Here is a 17,097-nt window from a genome sequence, read left to right on the forward strand (position 1 = left end):
CTATAGAGATTAAGACAAAAGCTCGTGACATCGATCTCTAACGGTTTTTAGTTTTAAATCATTTAAAAAAAGTCCCGGCGCGCGCCACACCCTTGGCTGCTCTGCTCGGTGACGTCATACGCCTCAGACGGTAGCGGTGTACGGTTGGCGCTCAGCGGCTCGGAAACAAACAGTACACTTCCTGGTCGTCCCGGTTCCGGAGGCTGCAGCGGGTCTTCAGACGGATTTTGACCCGGTTTCAAGGTGTGGATGTTTTCGGCTGACTGTGAGTCCCAGTTTATCCGCTCAGTCTGGGTGTTTCATACTAAGAACAAGCTAGCAGGAGGCTAACAGCTTCTGCTGCTTCACTATTTACACCGAGAGAGGATGACCCCGGTCCCGGTGTACCGGTCCTGGTGTTGGCCACGATCATGATCTTAGAAAAAGCATTTATGCATCAATCTGAAGACGTAACAGATGTGAAAATCTCTAAAAATATATAAATTAATTAAATTATAAATAAAATAATGCTGAAGAAATATGAAAAACAATAAACGTAGTTCAGTTCAACTATATACACATCCATAAATTACGGTGGTAGTCATTTTCAGGCACTCTTTTTTTTTTTTAAAGTGAACAATAATAACAGAGAGAAACCCAATGAATGGCATTGACCAGGACTTGGCGAAAGTAGGAAGAAAAAAAGCTAAAAGAACGTCTTCCTTATAACACAATCACACCTGGAGAAGAAGTGTACTGGTACAGATTTTCTAGAGCAAGGGTGATGTGCAGAGCTGAGTAACTACAGAGAGACAAAGTGGACGAGTGTGAGAATAAAGATATGGGAAAGAGCTGTTGAAGTTAGGATAAGGAGCAGCAGTATGGATCATTCTGAGAAAGAGCTCAGCAGATTTGATGTTTGCTTTGAGAGTGTTGATAGAGATGTATAGAGAAAACCAGAAGGAGCCTCACTGTGTCTTCATGGATCTAGAGAAAGCTTATTATGTGGTACCCAGAGAGGAACTGTGCAACTGCATGAGGAAGTCAGGAGTAGTGGGGAAGCATGTGAGGGTGGCGTGACAGTGATGGGTTCAAGGTGGGAGTGGGATTACATCAGGGACCGGCTCTGGGAAACTTTTTTTTTTTTAAACTTCTGCAACTGACCTCCTGAGTTCTAAGATGTTTACAGAGTGTAGTTAAAGAAAAAAAAGGTGATGAAACTCTTCAGTCTCAAATTCCAAGTGAGCAGAGAGATTTAAGTAAACAAAAAATCTTCTCAGTTTCAGCGTACTTGTCTCTGTGCTATTTGAGGTTAATTAAAGGGTTTAATTAGTTTGGATTCTCATTGACACATTACACAGTCGTGACTCCTCTGTAACGAGGCTTGTTCTGGCTCGCAGGTGTGAAGGTTCTTCTTCATGTGTCTTTGTTATTTTTGTTTCAGGTGGATCTGAGTGGATCAGTGATGCAGTCGGGGTCAGATCCTCCAGGGCATGGACCGAAGCCAGTTAGAAGATCTCCTCGTCTGTCCCCTCAGGTCAGTCACCCGACACAGGGATACACCTGGTTTTAACCTTCACCTCCTTTTAAACCTCTTTGCCGCTCAGCCATAAAATCTGACGGGGTGTTGTCGTCACCCTGCCAGGTGGACGCACAATGTGGATACTCAAGTTTGTGAATGCGATAACTCGAGAACGAAGGAGCTTCAAATTGATGCCATGGTTGTATCTACTAAAAATGTCAGACAAGTTTGAATCTCAGTGACCTTGACCACATGGTCAAGGTCAGAGGTCCAGTTTACTGAAAATCCTGTGAACACGATAACTTGAAAACAAGGCGACATAGGATTTTGAAATTGATGCCATAGGTGCATCTACTAGGAGGCTGAGGGGTAGCACTGGTTGCTGCCAGTATTGATTTTTAATATTAGATCAGTCATTTACTCTGCAGTCACTCTTTGCGGATTCCTAGTTAGCAAAAAGTGATCAATTCAAAAAACATACCGTATGCCGCATGTCTGAGAGTGGCCGGCCCGGGTTCGAATCCAACCCGCCCTTTGCAGCACGTCTCCCCCTCTCTCTTTCCCTCTGCTTTCCTCGCAGTCTTCACTGTATCTGCCCAATAAAGCCAGAAAAAGGCCAAAAAATGTATATAAAAAAAGAAATCTACAACAAAGTAAACAAACTCAATATATCTTGATTAACTTTATAGTTTAATCAATATGGCCTTCAGTATGTAGATCGGGGGTCATATTAAAAGTGTTTAGGTTTGTTAGTTGAAGCTTTAACTCGACTGGGTTATTTTAGTGACTTAAATGACTGAGTTTGGATCTATTTATGTTTAACACCTATACTGTTTTCTTTGTCTGTGGCAGATATTATAAAATGTTCTCAGGTCAGTGACTGATTTTCAGTCTTTTTAATGCAGAAAGGATTTTTTAAAAAGTGTATGAACAAAATTGCATTTATTGAGACAATCCTCATCTGTCAGTCCTCATAAAACACATTTTATTTGTTTCAATAATGCTAAAATGAAGAGAAAGTATAATAGTGTCACAGTTACTTCAGTCAGTAGATTAGACATGCAACCCTCCTTCCTCCATACGGAGCATAAATGAGTAGTATAGGTCCTCTTTAGGATTAAAGTGATACGCTCGAGGTGACGTGCTCCAGATTTAACTCGCTTTTTGTCAGTGTTACTATTTATGCTGCATGCGTTAAAGTTTACAGGTTGGCTTTAGCTGAGTATGAATTATTGACGAGTAAAAGTGGGCGAGGCAATCATTCATTTACCTGAGGTGAACTGTTATCTCAGATTGTCGTGCCTCTACTTCGATTCTGCGCTCAGTTTCATGTAAACACCTGAGTGTTTGGATTTGTCATCAGTCTGCTTTCGTAACACCAGGCAGAAACAGCCCACCCTTTTCTTCTTCTTCAGCTTTTCCTCTTTTAGTTATTTGAACTCTTCTTCTTCTGGTTCTTTGCGTCACGTTGGAGCACTTGTGCTTTAACCCTACAGCGTATCAATTTGCTTCAGCAGAGAGGTGGGCTTCAGCTGCTCCTGTTTATGTTTGCAGGTCGGCAGCAGTGAGGGAACACAGGAGAACAAAGGAGGAAACAGCCTGCAGGAGCTGAAGAGGAGAGGAAGGATGGAGAGGACCAGAGAGGAGCGAGAAGAGGAGCTGAGTGGCAAATTGAAGACACTGGTGAGACTTTGCACTCTGTTTAATATTTGAAAAGATTAGCATGCAGCTCAGGTCCTGCAGAGTGTTTGGAACAGAGGTGAGATGTCTGTGCTGGACCTCAGACCATCTCTGACCTTTCCACCAGTGTCAGCTACACCTGTGAAGGTGTTTCAAGGTTTTAAGCCAAACTCTAAAGATGGACATCCATAATAAAGTAGAGATAAGTAATGAAATAATATAAGCCTCCAGAAGCTCTTATGAGGAGACACAACAGCGTTCCCAGCCCAGCTGAGAGACTTCATCTCATGTCCTGGGTCTGCTCCGGTTCCATCAGAAACTGTGAGCGGCAAACTGTTTGTTTGGTGTGACCTGCTGTGAGACTGTCATGTGGTAATAGGTGGGGGTGAATAGGACTGTCTCTGCAAGTCATAAGCTAGAGGTATACCTGATACTGGCACTTTTGCATCCTGAAACACAGCACATTATCATATTTTATCAAAAATGAAGTTTTATTTGATTATTTTTCCTGGGTGTGTGTGTGTGTGTGTGTGTGCGTGCGTGCGTGCGTGTGTGTGTGTGTGTGTAGGATCTGTCCAGCAGATCAGCAGCCAGTGGAACGGGTCTCGTTTACTCGGAGATCTTCACCCACCATAAGAACGAGTGGGACCCGAGGTAAGCAGCACCTCAGACAGGAGCTGTGCAGTTAAATCAGATGTTAATTACAGTTACATTTTTGACTAACATTGATCAGTAAAAGACAATAATTGAGTTTAAATGATTATTGTTTTATATTTTGTTTCGGTTCCTTTCAAAATTCAGTCCACACCAGGCTTCAGCACGTTCAGTTCAATTTGTGTTGTTTTGTTTTCAGTGAAACATTAGTTTATGTTTACAGATACACTGTTGAAACTGAAGCTGTCAATAAGTGAATTAAGTTTAATAAGTAATAATTGTGATTTCTGCTGTAGTCTGACCTCATGAGAAAGTTAATCAGCATCTTTGCTCATAACTGATTACCTGAGCTTCCTTTTCTTTGCCCTGTGTCCAAGTTTCACTGACTTGTGTCTCTGTTTGGCATCCTCAGGAACTCATGTTTTCTAAACAGCGAGTTGATTAATGGAGTGAATAATGCAGAGACTAATCCATGATGAATATTTAAGAGCTGGATGTTTTTTCAGATTCACAGACGGTCTCCATCATTCAGCAGCTCAGCGATTTCCTTCAGGGCAAAATTTATCATTTAAATTAAATATGAGCCTGTTTGTTAGTTTCATTTTTTTCACCTCGTACTTCTCTTCTAAAGACTGTTGTTAACTTTTAATTCATGCAAAGCGGGCTCCTGTTCTGCTTATTTGCATTTTTTAATCAAATTTGCATCATAGAAGAAGGAGATCAGCTGTTACAGCTCCTCTGTTTTAGTTCATATGGAGCTAATGCTACAGGGGAGTCTGTCTGCTCATTTCTAGCTATATGATGTTATTCTTGGACTCTTCCAGAGTAGCTTTGCATGTATATTCTATATATAGTACCATTTGTAGATAGTACAAATTACTCTTGTGTAGTATTTAATCCATTTTGAATTATTTAAGAGTTTTGGCTTTTGTGTACATCATTTTTAAGATAAGATAAGATAAGATAAGAAGAACTTTATTTCTTTTGTCATACACATGCTCAATGCAGCAAGAGAGACAGAGGAGCAGAGGAATAAGATATACAATATGTACAGCAGAATACAAGTATACAGTAATATACAGTAGGATAGTGCAAAATATAATATCAAATAACTGTAACAAGTAACAATACAACTATATCCTGAGAAATAACTAGCTTAGCTTAGCTATCAGTGCAGGTGATTCTAAAAGTTTTCTTATTTATTCTTCTATTTCTGTAGTTTTTTAATATATCCGATATAATATATATATAATTATTAATATAATTAAATTTTCTTTTTGTGCTACTGTAACAAGTGAATTTCCCCAGTGTGGGATTAATAAAGTCTTTGTTGATCTATCTTTGAAATACTTTGTTTTCAGCCATCCAGAGAGTCCGGACAGAGTGACAGCCATCATGAAGGAGCTGGAGAGACAAGATCTGCTGCCTCTCTGTATCAGAGTTGAGGTTAGGCTAAATAAGAGCTCCTCAGAGATGAATATTAATAAAAGTCTTATTCTTACATCCTCATCGAGTTTTATAGATAACCGATCCTGACGTGTGTTTTTGTGTTTTAGCCCAGAGAAGCTACAGAGGAAGAGCTGCTGCTGGCTCACATGTGAGTCTGCTGATCGCTGTTAAAGCGTCTTCTGTTTATGTTTTAATGTGTTCGCGCATAAAACCTGCCGTGTGTTTGTGCTGCTGCAGGAAACACTATGTGGACCTGATAAAGTCGACTCAGACGATGACACTGGCTGAACTCCAAACTCTGTCCAACAAATATGATTCCATTTATCTCCATCCAGTAAGAACACGCACACACATCTTGTTAATTCTTAATAAGCTCATTTTGTTCTTTATGATCGATAACTGGACAGCATGATGTTGTTAGTTGTATTTTGCACTAAATATCTTTTGTGTTTCAGGAGTCCTTCCAGGTGTCTGTGACAGCTGTGGGTGCAGTGCTTCAGCTGGTCGATCGGGTCATGACCTCTGAACTCAAGAACGGATTCGCCATCATCAGGTAAGAGAAGCAGATCGTCCTGCCCGGGGCAGCGCCGTGTTTTCCTTTGAACACCTGAACACAGCGCTGAAATAACAGATCGATATCGTGCCTCTCGCTTCTTTCAGACCTCCAGGTCATCACGCTCAGGCCAACGAGTGCAACGGTTACTCTATCTTCAACAACGTGGCGATCGCAGCTCGATACGCTCAGACCAGGCACGCCATCAGCAGGTGTGTAACACACACTCGTCTTTCTTCATTGTGTATACGTGTGACAATCTGGGGAGCTAGTATGTAGCTTTGTGTCTTAACATCTCAGGTCTTTTGGAGTTTTGGTGTAGCAAAGACTTTCTTTAAAAGTGCAGATCAATTATAAAAAGCTAAACCATCATCAGATGGTGGAGCTCCTCTTTCCGAACTCCCCGTGGGTCATTGAAAGCCTGAAATCAAACAAAATAAGGACTTAAAAGGTCTTGTTGTTCCTATGGGTTTGATGCAGATGTTAAATTTTCTTACATTATGTTTAAGACTTGTAGGAAAACAAGCTAAATAATAAAATTCATGTCGTAAATCAGTGATTAAAGTTGTTTCACTGATGACGTTGGGCCCTTATTGTCACGCAGATTAATTTATTTCAGGATGTGATTACATATTGTTGCCTTTGGTCCATTATTACCCAGTTTTCAGCACCATAAAGTAGGTCTTTGGCCTGTTTGAAGAAGCTGGAATACATCCTTTGTATATGGGTAAATGTGTTAACACCGGTACAGACAATTGTATTTAATTGTACTGGAAAATTGTTTACGTCAATAATTAATGAGCGTTGACGTCTTATTTAACTGCAGTGGGCTTTCTGAACAAGCTGACTGTAGGGCGAGTTACACAATAATTGATCATATATTTGTTTTACATAATGTAATTAATTTATGTCTGCATTATTAGAAGTGACCATATTGAGTTTTATTGATTACAAAAAAGCTTTTGATTTGGTTGAAAGAAGCCTATTATAACAAAACTTAATTGCTGCAGTTATATATAGAAGACATTTTTACAGTTGTGAATAATTTATACCAAAATGCTGAGTCACATGCGATGGCTCAAAATCTGTATTCTAAATTGTTTGATTGTAATATAGGAGTTTGACAGAGTGAACAGTTGCTTTTTGCAGTCTTTTAAATTTATTTTGAGTATACAAAGATATTATAATGGACTATCATTTCTGTTGAGGTCTGTTTAAGACTTTTTGTCCTTCTGTATGCAGATGACACTGGAATATTGTCAGAATCGGAAACAGAGCTAAAATAGGAATTTTCCCAAAAGGTGACTTCTAATTTGGGAATTCTGTATTATGAAGAGTGAACGATTATGTTTATCTTGGTCTAACACTTTAAAAAAGTCCAAAAAGTTGATTCTGTTCATCTGGACGTAGCGTTTTCAGTGGGAGAAACGTTTTATCACTCATCCAAGTGAAGGATTTACTTACCTGGATGATTGAGTGTGCATAAAAACACTTGACAATGGCCATTAAAAAACCAAAGCGGCAGGCTTGGAAAGCTCTCTGTAGTTTTTAACTAAAGCTAGAGATCTAAGATTATCTGTTGAAACTCAGTTACAGTTTGAACAGTTGGTCTCACCTGTATTGCTCTATGGGTTGGAGGTGTGGGGCTTTACATGTTAAATTTTTAAAGCAGCTTCTTAAGTTGAATAAAAATGCAGCAAATTGTGTTTTATATGGAGATTTGGGTGGATTTAAATTGAATAAAGATTGAATGTAGGATGGTTGGCTGCTGGTGTAGATTATTGAGCAGAAATAGGAATAAATGATCATTTCTCGTGTTTAGCTTTTTGAAAAATCTATATGATAAAGGCCTTTTTAAAGTCGCCGTGGATATTGAAGTTAAAGCAAATATTTGATCATAAAGGATTTTCTAATTTATGGGAACATAAAATATTGAATGACAGGTTATAAAAGCAGTAACTGAGATGAGGATATCTCATATTCTGAGACAAAATTGGAATTGAGAAATGTTTAACAATAGTCTTTATATTAATTACAGAATATTTAAGTGAGAATTCCAACTGGAAAATAATTTTTGTCGTTTAGATTATTCTGTTTTATTTAGCAAGGTTTAGATGTGGTGTTAGTCGTAGTAACGGGCAGATCTGATGGAGTCAAATATATTAAACTTTTATGTGAACTTTGTAGCTTGGGAAAACTCAGAGATGAGTATAATTATTTATTTGAATGTCGTTGTTTTTAGTTGCAAAGACAAAAACATCTGCTTGTGTATTTTAGGTTGAGCCCAAATGTCTATAAGATGGCAAAGTTATTTATTACTAAGGATATTGTTAAACTGCGTAAACTTGCAAAACTTGGTAAAGAAATTGTATCTGTATTTGGATGTGTGATTTGTTGATGGATATTTTATTTATGTATTTTTACTTTTCATTATAATGATTATGTGTATTAAAAAGCACTGTGCTTTGTTGGTTTGTTTGTATAATTTCTCAATTACCCCAGGAGGGGGTTTAATGAGAATGAAATAAACGTAGCTTCAAGCTTTACTCTGAAAATCCCAGTGTTCACATTTTGTTTCTGTGTGTGTGTGTGTGTGTGTGTGTCAGGGTGCTGATAGTGGACTGGGATGTACATCACGGGCAGGGCATCCAGTACCGGTTCCAGGAGGATCCCAGGTACTGCTCCTTCTCCTCTGATCCAGGATCAGATCTTATTAACATGTGAATCTGCTGACAGGCAGACAGAGCAGGCAGCGATTTGAACAAAAGCAGCTTTTCCATCTGAAGGTTTATTTTTACCCTTCATCTTTCAAGCCTGTAATGTTGCGCTTCTCCTTTACTGTTGGTTGCCTAATAACTCGGGGCAATTTGGAGAGAGTTAAATCTATTCGTTGATAAAAGGTGGTAGTTGAAATCAGGCCTGTATACGTGAAAGTCTATGATGAAAAGGATTTTTCATTAGTTTGCATAGCTTTATAAAAATAGTGCACGTTCATGGACTCAAAGGAGTGCAGCGTATCAGCAGGTGGCGTCACGTTTTTGCTCAGCTGTGCGTAATCTCTCCAATATTTGAGCTTCCAGGAGAATCTGATTTAGATGTTGAACCTGCTCAGCTGCTTCTGCTCAGAGCTTCATCCATCATGTCTAATGCCTTTGATTAGGTTTGGGTAAAGCTGTAGCTGGTTCCTGTCTAAACTTTATCTGTGTGTGTGTGTGTGTGTTTTAGTGTTCTGTACTTCAGCGTCCACAGGTATGAGCAGGGCTCTTTCTGGCCTCACCTGCCAGAATCCGACAGCCATTTTGTTGGCAGCGGACCAGCTGAAGGAAGAAACATCAACCTGCCCTGGAACCAGGTGAGTTCTTCCAAATCCTCCAGCTGACAGCCTCTTACCCAGAGCAGGCAACAGTAAAGCAGAACAAGCAGTTCAAACCCTGAAAAACATGCAAAAATACACCAAAACTCACCTTAGCTGTGAAGCAAGGTGGGGTGGATGGTTTAAAGCTGCTCTGCTGCCTCTGGGCCTGCACAGCTTTTACTCCCTGAAGAACTCTGCATGGCCTCCTTCACTACATCCATGAATCCTCTCAGTGACCTGCCTGAAAGCTGCATCAACATCATTTGTCCAATACATCCACTGTTACTTCTCTGCACATGTCCAAACCACCTAATGTTATCTGAGCTGTCCTGTGATGTGCTCATTTCTGATCCTGTCCATTCTGGTTGCTCCCGGTGAAAATCTCAACACCTCCAGCTCTGCCTGTGTCATGGTCTCCAAACCATCCCGATTGTTTCATTTTACAGTACCGTCTGTACTGATGTGCATTTCGTGACCTAGTCAGGTTTCAGTGTTATTGAACAAGTCTTACCTGTGTTGTGATGCGTTTGTCAGACGGGGATGACCGACGCTGATTACATCGCGGCTTTTCAACAAGTGCTGCTGCCCGTCGCCTACGAGGTAACACACACACACACTCATACACACATTTAGAAAATTTGATATTGATGACGTCATGTATCGATCAGCGTGTGTGTTTTCAGTTTCAGCCTCAGCTGGTTCTGGTCTCTGCTGGATTCGATGCCGCAGTTGGAGATCTGAAGGTAAAACACCCACAGACCCGAGATCAGTTTTTTTTTAATCAAATGCGTCAGTTGTTTCACTCTGTGTGTGTGTGTGTGTGTGTGTGTGTGTGTGTGTGTGTGTGTGTGTGTTCAGGGTGAGATGTGTGTGAGTCCTCAGTGTTTCCAGGTTCTGACTCACATGTTGATGAGTTTGGCAGAAGGTCGACTTGTTCTCGCTCTCGAGGTAAAACGTCCTCCTACACGCTGACATCTGATTCATCCTGACCCTGAGATCACTTTACTCTCATGTTAAATATACGTGTGTGTGTGTGTGTGTGTGTCACGTACCCTCTTTCCCTAAGTAGAGATGCAATGAAATTATGTTCCAGGATATCAGAGTTTAAACGAGTTTGGCTTCTACCTGTTTGTTCATTTTGTTTTTGTTCTTTTTTTGTTTGTCTGTAGGGAGGTTATAATTATGAGTCATCAGCTGAGAGTGCTGCAGCCTGCATTCGAGCTCTGCTGGGTGGACCATGTCCTCCTCTAACTACACCCACTGCTCTGTCTGACAGGTAACACCTCACCTGACATCCAGCAGATTACAAAGGCTGTGTCACCTGTTGTGTTTTTCCTTTTATTCTGCACGCGGAGGACTCTCAGCCTGTTTCATTCAGACCCTGCGTGTCTTTCAGTGCTCTGCAGTCCATCTCTCAGACCATCTCAGCTCTGTATCCACACTGGGCCTCTCTGCAAATGCTGGGTAACCCTCAACCACACCAACACACACACTCTGTAATCATAATGTTAGGACAGGTAGCTCCACATCAACAGACACAAGCTCTTAAAAGTAACATCAGCATGAAGCGCCTTGAGGCGGCTGTTGTTGTTGATTTGGCACTATATAAATAAAATTCAACTGATCTGAAATTCTAAAACCGCAGTCAGATTAACCTCCATCGATTTTAAAGGCCAAATTAGCAGAATGGAACCAGTCATCATCTGTGGCGATTCATAATATTATTAGGTGGATATATTTTCTTCTTTGCATCTAAGACAACAATAAAAATAGTTTATAGCCACCATATCAAACACAGCTTTGACCTATAAAGACGATGATGAGTGTAATTCTTAAGCTCGAACTAACGCAGGTTTAAACCGTCCAGACGGATGCGCAGAGGGAACCTGCAGGAACTAGAATCCCCTTTTCACTTCTCTTCATCAAACTTCCCTCTTCCTCCTTTCCGTGCAGAAGGCAGCCCGTCGGCTGAGGGACGTGCCATCAGCACATCGAGCAATCAGAAAAATACAATGAAGCCCAACCTTGCCCCCTCTGTTGCCACGACAACAGGTCTGGTTTATGATGAGAGGATGATGGAGCATTCGAACCTGTGGGACAGGTGAGCTACCTCGACTCTGTTCGACATGAATACAGGAAGCTGCGATTCTGTAATAATCCCGCTGATGTAACTCCACTGCAGACATCACCCGGAGCAGCCTCAGCGAATCTTTAAGATCTTCTCCAAACATCAGCAACTGGGATTGGTTGATCGCTGCCAGCGGATACCAGTTCGCTTGGCGACAGAGGAGGAGCTGTCCTTGTGTCACAGGTATGAAGCTGCAGAGTGCTGTGTGTGAGCAGCTTTACCTCATCTCCTGGTCCTCAGCACGAATGTGTGTGTCCAGCATGCAGCACATCGAGCAGATGAAAGCCACGGCGATGATGAAGCCCAGAGAGCTGCACAAACTGGGTGACGAGTTCGTCTCCATTTACCTCAACCAGCAGAGCTTCCAGTGTGCACAGCTGGCGGCTGGAAGCTGCCTCAACGCCTTGGACCAGATCCTGTGTGGGCAGGTACGACGTGAGTGGCTCTGCTCTGTCATAAAAGCTTCTTAGCATCTTACTAATAACTGACATCTGCAAACGTAGCAACAAAAACACGAGTTACAATCTCTTAAATGGGAATAACTGACCAGTATAAAGTCTTCCAGCTCTTTGGTGCGCTATTTTTGAACGTTTAGCTTCTGACAGTCCATCCTTAAAAATGTCCTCTGTTCACAACACTAACTAAATGTGATGTGTGTATAATACATATAATATACTACTGACAGGCTAAGGTCAGCTGATTGGTCCGTTTCCTCTGCAGGTGACTAACGCCGTGGCCATTGTCCGTCCTCCTGGTCATCACGCTGAGAGAGACTATCCCTGTGGCTTCTGTTTATTCAACACGGCAGCTCTCGCTGCTCGCTATGCCAAGAAAGCCTCTCATGATCCCTTGATGCGAATCCTCATCTTAGACTGGGATGTTCACCACGGCAACGGCACGCAGCACATGTTCGAGGACGATGGCAGGTGAGGAGGAGGAGGAGGAGCTTAATAACAGTTTTTACCTGCAGTGACGAAAACGAGCTAAACTGGACTTTGTGTTTGCAGTGTCCTCTACATCTCCCTCCACCGCTACGACAACGGTGCATTCTTTCCATCTTCAGAGGACGCTGCCCCCGACAAGGTGGGCGTGGCCAAGGGGGCGGGTTTTAATGTCAATGTGGCATGGAGCGGAGGAAGGATGGGTGACTCGGACTATCTTGCAGCTTTTCACCGTGTCGTCATGCCTATCGCCACTGAGGTAACATTTATGGCACACACTGAGCAGCAGAAATTGATCAGTTAATCAGGAGAAGAGTGATCATAATCTGATTGATAATCAATCACTTTTCAAGCAAACATGTCAACATTTTCTGGTTTGATATGGATTCTCTGCTGATAAGTTTGCCCTTAACGAGTCCTCTGATTGGTTGGTTAGATGTGACTGAGTCCTCTGGTTGGGTGTTTAGACTTGAAACTGTGCTTTGATTGGTTGATTAGCCTTTAAGTCTTCCACAAATTTGTCTTCTCTCTGTAGTTTAACCCCAGTCTGGTTCTGGTGTCGGCCGGGTTCGACGCAGCCCGGGGGGATCCCCTGGGTGGCTACAATGTGACTCCAGAAGGATACGCCCACCTCACACACATGCTGATGTCACTGGCTGGGGGGCGGGTCCTGGTCATACTGGAGGTGATCTGGGATGGTGAAATGAAAGTAAACATGGATTAAGTGAAGAAAACTTGAGTGAACTGATGCGTCTCTTTCTCCTCAGGGAGGTTACAATTTGTCAACCATCTCTGACTCCATGGCGATGTGCACCAGCATGTTGCTAGGAGACCCCCCTCCTGCCTTGGTGACGCCTCTCCCTCCTCCTCACCACAGTGCCGTGGCAACAATAAACGAGGTCATCCGATACCACGTCCCCTACTGGAGGTCCCTGAGGATTGACGGTGAGTCCAGAATCTCATTCATCAGATTTAAACAGAACTTGTTCTGCTCATCTCCATCTCCGGGTTCTATTGTTGACTCTACTAAAGCAGCTCTGCATGATTTGCAGTTAGAAATAATCTTTATTTATCGTTTACTGGGCCTCTCAGTTTATCCTCTGTCAGAAATCTGGCTTTCTCCCTTTAAGCCAGCTTTGTTTTGATTTGCTTTTCTCACAGCCATGAGAAGAAGAAAGGCAGAAAAAACCTGGCTGGATTGAGATGGAATAAATTAAAGCAACTGTCATTAAAGAGATCAGTTTTATTTTTACTGGACAGGAGTGTGTGTAGAGACCAGATCCAAGACCAGAACCTGGACCTGGTTCTGTGTTCATGGACTCTGTTAATGTACCAGTTTATACCCATTTAATTTCATTTGAATGTCTCTTTCTGTCATTCAGTTCCAGAGTCTGTCCGGGCAGCCCTGCCTACCCTGAAGCATCGTGGGAAACGTAGTTCTAAAGGAAAAGGCAGGAAGTCAGAGCAGGGCAGCAACGACAAACCGCCGGTGCCCCCTGCACGACCGGACGACTCTACGGTAACACACCCATAAACTGAGATGAGACTCCTGATAAAGAAGGACAAATTTTAACTGAGAATGCTCCTCATTTCATTTGTCCAATCAGACGGTGAGCAGTCTGGAGCAGCTCACTCAGGGATTGGCCAGTTTGGACATCGGTCAGACCTCAGCCAATCAGAACCCTGCATCCTCTCCAGTGGGAGGAGCTAGGCCAAAGGTCCCCCTGAGCTCAGAGAAGCCAACCTGTGAAGAAGTGAAGAAGGAGTCAGATGACAGTACACCTGCGTGCAGCGAATCAGCAGACAGTATGTCGTGTCAGGTGAGTCAGCAACATTTTTTTTATGTCCCACTCTCTAAGTGACCATGACAACTTCCTCACTTTTATTTCTCATAGCCTGTTGGCGTGGCAACACCAGAGTCGGTCGCAGGTGTAGATAAGGTTGAAGCCGGGGCCGGGGCGGAGCCAGAGCCCGAGGGAGCGTGTGGTTGGTCAAAGCCTCAGACATCCCTGGAACTGATGTGTGGCGCCGACGCAGATGGAGTCAGACATCATTTAATTGTGATCATTAATAAAGTTAAAAATCCAGACGAGTGTGTCTGACTGTCCATCTCTCTGTCTCCCTCTGCAGTCAACTCTGTATGTGGTGGACCCTCTCTCCTGGTGTCCTCACCTGGATGCCGTTAAGCCCCTCCCCTCCTCGGGTATAGACGTCTTCCGGCCGTGTCAGGACTGCGGCTCAGAGGCTGAGAACTGGATCTGTCTCACTTGCTACCAGGTCACACGTCATACCTGTGCATCACATGCATCCAAGATGTGTTTCACCTGCTGACCTGACTCTGCCATCTGCCTATTTCAGGTGTTCTGTGGTCGCTATGTGAACGAACACATGGTGAATCACGGAGTCGTGTCTGAACATCCCCTGGTTCTCAGTTTCTGCGATCTCTCTGCGTGGTGCTACCTGTGTGAGGCCTACGTACACAACCAGGTAATGCTACTACCTGGCTGCTTCACAGCCGGCAGCTCCATTACAAATGAAGCATGAACCAGGGGACAAGTTCAGTCTTCACACCTTAAAATCACATCAAGAATTGGATACTCAGTTAATTTAACTGAACACCTGTTGGGACACATAAACCCCTCAAACAGTAAACAAAGTTATCATGCTTTGTAACGTTTACTCAGTGATATTAATGTCATGTTACAACAATAATTCACAGTGTCATAAATCCAACCCTGAGCCTGGTTTTAACAGGTTTTAATTAAACCAAATACCGTATTTCCCGGACTACAAAGCGCACCTAAATATTAGCCGCACAAGCTAAAATCAGGGGAAAATCCTGTTTTGTACATACATTAGCCGCACCTGACCAAAAGCCGCAGGTGTTTCAATGTTGACTTATCATATGTAAGAGAATATGCACAAAGGGAATTGTCAGGAAAGAGATGGCTGTTTGGAGACATCACTTTTATTAATATTTTGAAAAACAAGTTATGGGTACATATTTGCACATGTAGTACATAACAGTAGCCTACAGCACACCAGAAAAATAGATTCGGACTACCTTTTAGGCTCAGGTGCAGTGACACAGCTTTAACAAGAAGAAAAGTCAGTCATTCACCACCATCTTTCTCTTCTTCCTGCGCACTAAAACCACCAAAGTCCTCTTCTCCAGTGTCGGAAACGAACAGGCTCAGGATGGCTTCGTCATCCACTCTTCTTCTCTCCTTCGTTGTCACTTTCAAAACCAAAGAAATCCTCATTGTCAGTGTCAGAGTCGAACACCCTCAGAAGGGCCGTGGCAGTGTCCTCCTCTCCATCATGCAGCAGTCCAGCCCTTCAAAATCCGTTGGTGATCGTGGATGTTTTCACACTTTTCCACGCTGTCAGAATCCACCGGTGGAGTTGGGCATAACTTGCTTTTTGGGCATAACTTGCAAGTTTATCGCCGCTCATCATCCACGCCTCCCGCTGAATGCGTAGCGCTACTTTGAAGTTTGTTTTTCGCGCTACTTCGTACGGCACTACGTTGCCTGGCGGACGGACATGTGACTAACATACCACTCTTGAACCCCGATCCTTCCGCCAGGCAACGTAGTGCCGTACAACAGCGGAACACACAAAACAAATCGTCTTACGATATGACAAAAATCACGGACAATCCATAGAAAAGCCGCACCTGACTAAAAGCCGCAGGGTTCAAAGCTTGTGCAAAAAGTAGCGGCTTATAGCCCGACATTTACGGTATATCTGATGTAAAAACTAATAATAGATCTTGAATTTGCACATATAAGTGTTACCAAGGCTGGTTCACAGGCCTGAACATGACCAGGAAATAATAATTAAATTAAGAATGATTGTGGTTTACTGGAGACACACAGCCAAGCTTTGTGTCGTGAAACTAGACGCACATAAAAGTGAAACTTCACGGTACGTCACTGAGGATGTTGCAAGCTCAGTAAAGAAATTTCTCTGCTCTGTTCCTTCAGCATTAGTTTCCCTTTGTTTCCATTCTGTGCTTAGTTACTTTGTTACTGTGCAGGTAAAAGTGTAGCCAGCTGTTTTGTTTGGTGTCACTTTATAAACACAAGCCAAAATGTAAAAGAACCTGAAAAGATATGTGGACTGGATTAAAACTTTTAAAGTGTGGAAAGCCATTTGTTTCAAAAATTTCCTGGCTTTCACAGCCAGTGTTTATATGCACTGACAGTGATTATCACGTTTCTTCTTCTGTTGTTCAGATTCTGTTTGAAGCTAAAAACGCTGCTCACTGCGGCAAGTTTGGAGAGGAGATCCCCCCCTGGAGCTGAGCGTAAAACCTCATGTATGCAGCTGTTTCTCGCTTTTCTTCTCGCTGTCTGCCTTCTCTGTGATTGGACGGTTGAGTGCATTGCTATGGATACCAGCAGCAGTGGTGCTTCCTGGGGAAACGCTGTTAAGTTCACCAGCTTTGTACGGCGTCCCACAACTGCCAAAACACAAAAACTCACATGCAAAGCAAAAGATGTTTTTATTTGTATTTTTTACTTCAGACACTCAATGATCTTCATCGTCATCAGCAAGTTGTCAGTTCTATTCCCCGAAAATGTGATCAAGCACCAGCATGCTGTTAACACTTTTATTTTGAAAATCATGAGCGGAAGAAGTTGAAGAAGCAAAAAGAAGAAGATAGCCATTTTCAGAAAAACAGGAAGAATTTTGGCTCAGGAGGACTTCATTCTCAAGTCATAGTGGTGATGATGTCACCAAGAGGCCACGCCCCCTCCAGAGAGTGTTGCCAAAATGTGACTGATGGCGTGATGACCGTCCATCAGACCGAAACAATCAACATCAGAG

The 17,097-nt window shown here is 42.6% G+C and overlaps 1 protein-coding gene across 1 annotated transcript; it reads left to right on the plus strand.

Moving 5' to 3' along the window:
• The first annotated feature begins 170 nt into the window (after positions 1-170).
• Positions 171-17,091, plus strand: hdac6 (histone deacetylase 6). The gene is made up of 29 exons (XM_085344309.1): positions 171-265; positions 1,424-1,516; positions 3,056-3,184; positions 3,750-3,835; positions 5,197-5,281; positions 5,392-5,432; positions 5,522-5,618; positions 5,740-5,837; positions 5,945-6,049; positions 8,444-8,512; positions 9,063-9,189; positions 9,727-9,792; positions 9,876-9,935; positions 10,051-10,140; positions 10,362-10,468; positions 10,589-10,656; positions 11,146-11,293; positions 11,375-11,503; positions 11,580-11,748; positions 12,041-12,246; positions 12,328-12,520; positions 12,797-12,946; positions 13,029-13,206; positions 13,644-13,780; positions 13,869-14,081; positions 14,157-14,303; positions 14,392-14,538; positions 14,620-14,748; positions 16,503-17,091. Exons 2-29 carry the CDS (start codon positions 1,445-1,447, stop codon positions 16,569-16,571), a joined length of 3,315 nt encoding a protein of 1,104 aa, XP_085200435.1. The 5' UTR covers positions 171-265; positions 1,424-1,444; the 3' UTR covers positions 16,572-17,091.
• The last annotated feature ends 6 nt before the right edge of the window (positions 17,092-17,097 follow it).

This window comes from Diplotaxodon limnothrissa, linkage group LG20 (genome assembly GCF_057381915.1).
Source record: "Diplotaxodon limnothrissa isolate DT_005_m linkage group LG20, D_limnothrissa_male_GT1.1, whole genome shotgun sequence".
NCBI classification, from domain to species: domain Eukaryota; kingdom Metazoa; phylum Chordata; class Actinopteri; order Cichliformes; family Cichlidae; genus Diplotaxodon; species Diplotaxodon limnothrissa.

Excerpts from the sequence above, each read along its gene's own strand:
- hdac6 (XM_085344309.1), top strand. The coding sequence starts at position 1,445 with ATGCAGTCGGGGTCAGATCCTCCAGGGCATGGACCGAAGCCAGTTAGA. Across the intron at positions 3,836-5,196 it reads AAGAACGAGTGGGACCCGAG|CCATCCAGAGAGTCCGGACA; the intron begins GTAAGCAGCACC and ends CTTTGTTTTCAG. Across the intron at positions 14,749-16,502 it reads AGGCCTACGTACACAACCAG|ATTCTGTTTGAAGCTAAAAA; the intron begins GTAATGCTACTA and ends TCTGTTGTTCAG.